This window comes from Nicrophorus vespilloides, unplaced genomic scaffold, assembly GCF_001412225.1.
Source record: "Nicrophorus vespilloides isolate i.1.1-1 unplaced genomic scaffold, Nicve_v1.0, whole genome shotgun sequence".
Lineage (NCBI taxonomy): Eukaryota > Metazoa > Arthropoda > Insecta > Coleoptera > Silphidae > Nicrophorus > Nicrophorus vespilloides.
In genome coordinates, this window is record NW_017096067.1 from 6,521 (window position 1) to 7,706 (window position 1,186).

General features: G+C 35.1%; 1 protein-coding gene across 1 annotated transcript; it reads left to right on the top strand.

Moving 5' to 3' along the window:
- The first annotated feature begins 131 nt into the window (after positions 1-131).
- On the top strand, positions 132-765 carry LOC108569337 (RNA polymerase II transcriptional coactivator). The gene is made up of 2 exons (XM_017930846.1): positions 132-308; positions 375-765. The coding sequence occupies exons 1-2, from the start codon at positions 243-245 to the stop codon at positions 666-668; spliced, it is 360 nt and encodes a 119-aa protein (XP_017786335.1). The 5' UTR covers positions 132-242; the 3' UTR covers positions 669-765.
- Positions 766-1,186: the final 421 nt, after the last annotated feature.

Here is a 1,186-nt window from a genome sequence, read left to right on the forward strand (position 1 = left end):
AAAGACGTGTTAATGAAATATTTAAATTTCAAATTGATCATCGATTTGTAATCGAATGAAAATCGCGATTACAATAAATAATGAACGAGAATAATCGACTTGCAAATTCGTTCGTTCGGTTGGTAACGCCTGTCACTTGTGTGTTAGCAACAGTTTGTTCAGTTGTTCTGTTTGTTATAATACGTTCGAGTACGTTTATAGGTTATAAACTTAAGGTTTATTTATAAATATAAATAGTTAAGATGCCGAAGGTTAGGTCGACGAAACGCAAGCAGTCTGAATCGGACTCGGATTCAGGCCCCGACGATGTAAGTTTATAAAATTAATAACTTTGTTTTTGTTTCATCCGTAATATTCGTTTGTTTCAATTGCAGAGGAATCCGGTGAAGAAATCAAAGGAGCCTGAGAAGAGCACAGGTGGTGGTGGCAGCAAAGCATCGAGCGGCGGTGGTGGTGGTGATGATGAGATGAGCTGGGAGTTGGGCAACAATCGTATGCTGAAGCTGACAGAATTCAAGGGTAAATGGTACGTGAACATCAGGGAATTCTACTTGTCCGATGGTGATCTGAAGCCGGGCAAGAAGGGAATCATGCTGTCGATGCCACAATGGCAAAAGTTCAAATCGGCGCTGCCTGACCTCGAGGAGGCCATCAAGAAAAACGTTTAACTCATCGTATGTACTTCTGCTGTTGCTGCAGCAACATTTATTTATGTAATTGTAATACTATGTAAGACTCTCTTTGAATAAACTCTGTTTCAAAGTTGTTTCTCTTTATTTATTCCAACGTAAACAACACAAATTGTTATTTTCGTAGAACAATAAAAAATAAAGTTAAACATGTAATAATAATTTGATGTATACAAAGAAGGTACAGGAAGGTTTGTTTGTGTGTGTTCGTATGCAAGTGAAGATCAAGTCCACAAGACTCGTAGAGAGATAAAACTATTATTAATATTTCATATATATATATTTACGATTAACAAACTTGCATATAGAAGTAGATCAGTTTCAGTGAAAAGAATCAAACAAAAAAATACACATGTTATATTATATTCTTTCTTTTCTCATTCATTTCGGTGCCGGAGGATTATTATTAAATTCTTTTTCTTAGTAGCAAAACCAGATTGCGAGAGAATACATATAATATTAATATCACTTTTAGAAATAGAAAATCTTTCAGTTAT

Bases quoted from the DNA above. Each gene is read 5' to 3' on its own strand.
- LOC108569337 (XM_017930846.1), top strand. From the start codon at position 243: ATGCCGAAGGTTAGGTCGACGAAACGCAAGCAGTCTGAATCGGACTCG. The intron at 309-374 runs GTAAGTTTATAA...TTTCAATTGCAG, and splicing joins CGGATTCAGGCCCCGACGAT to AGGAATCCGGTGAAGAAATC.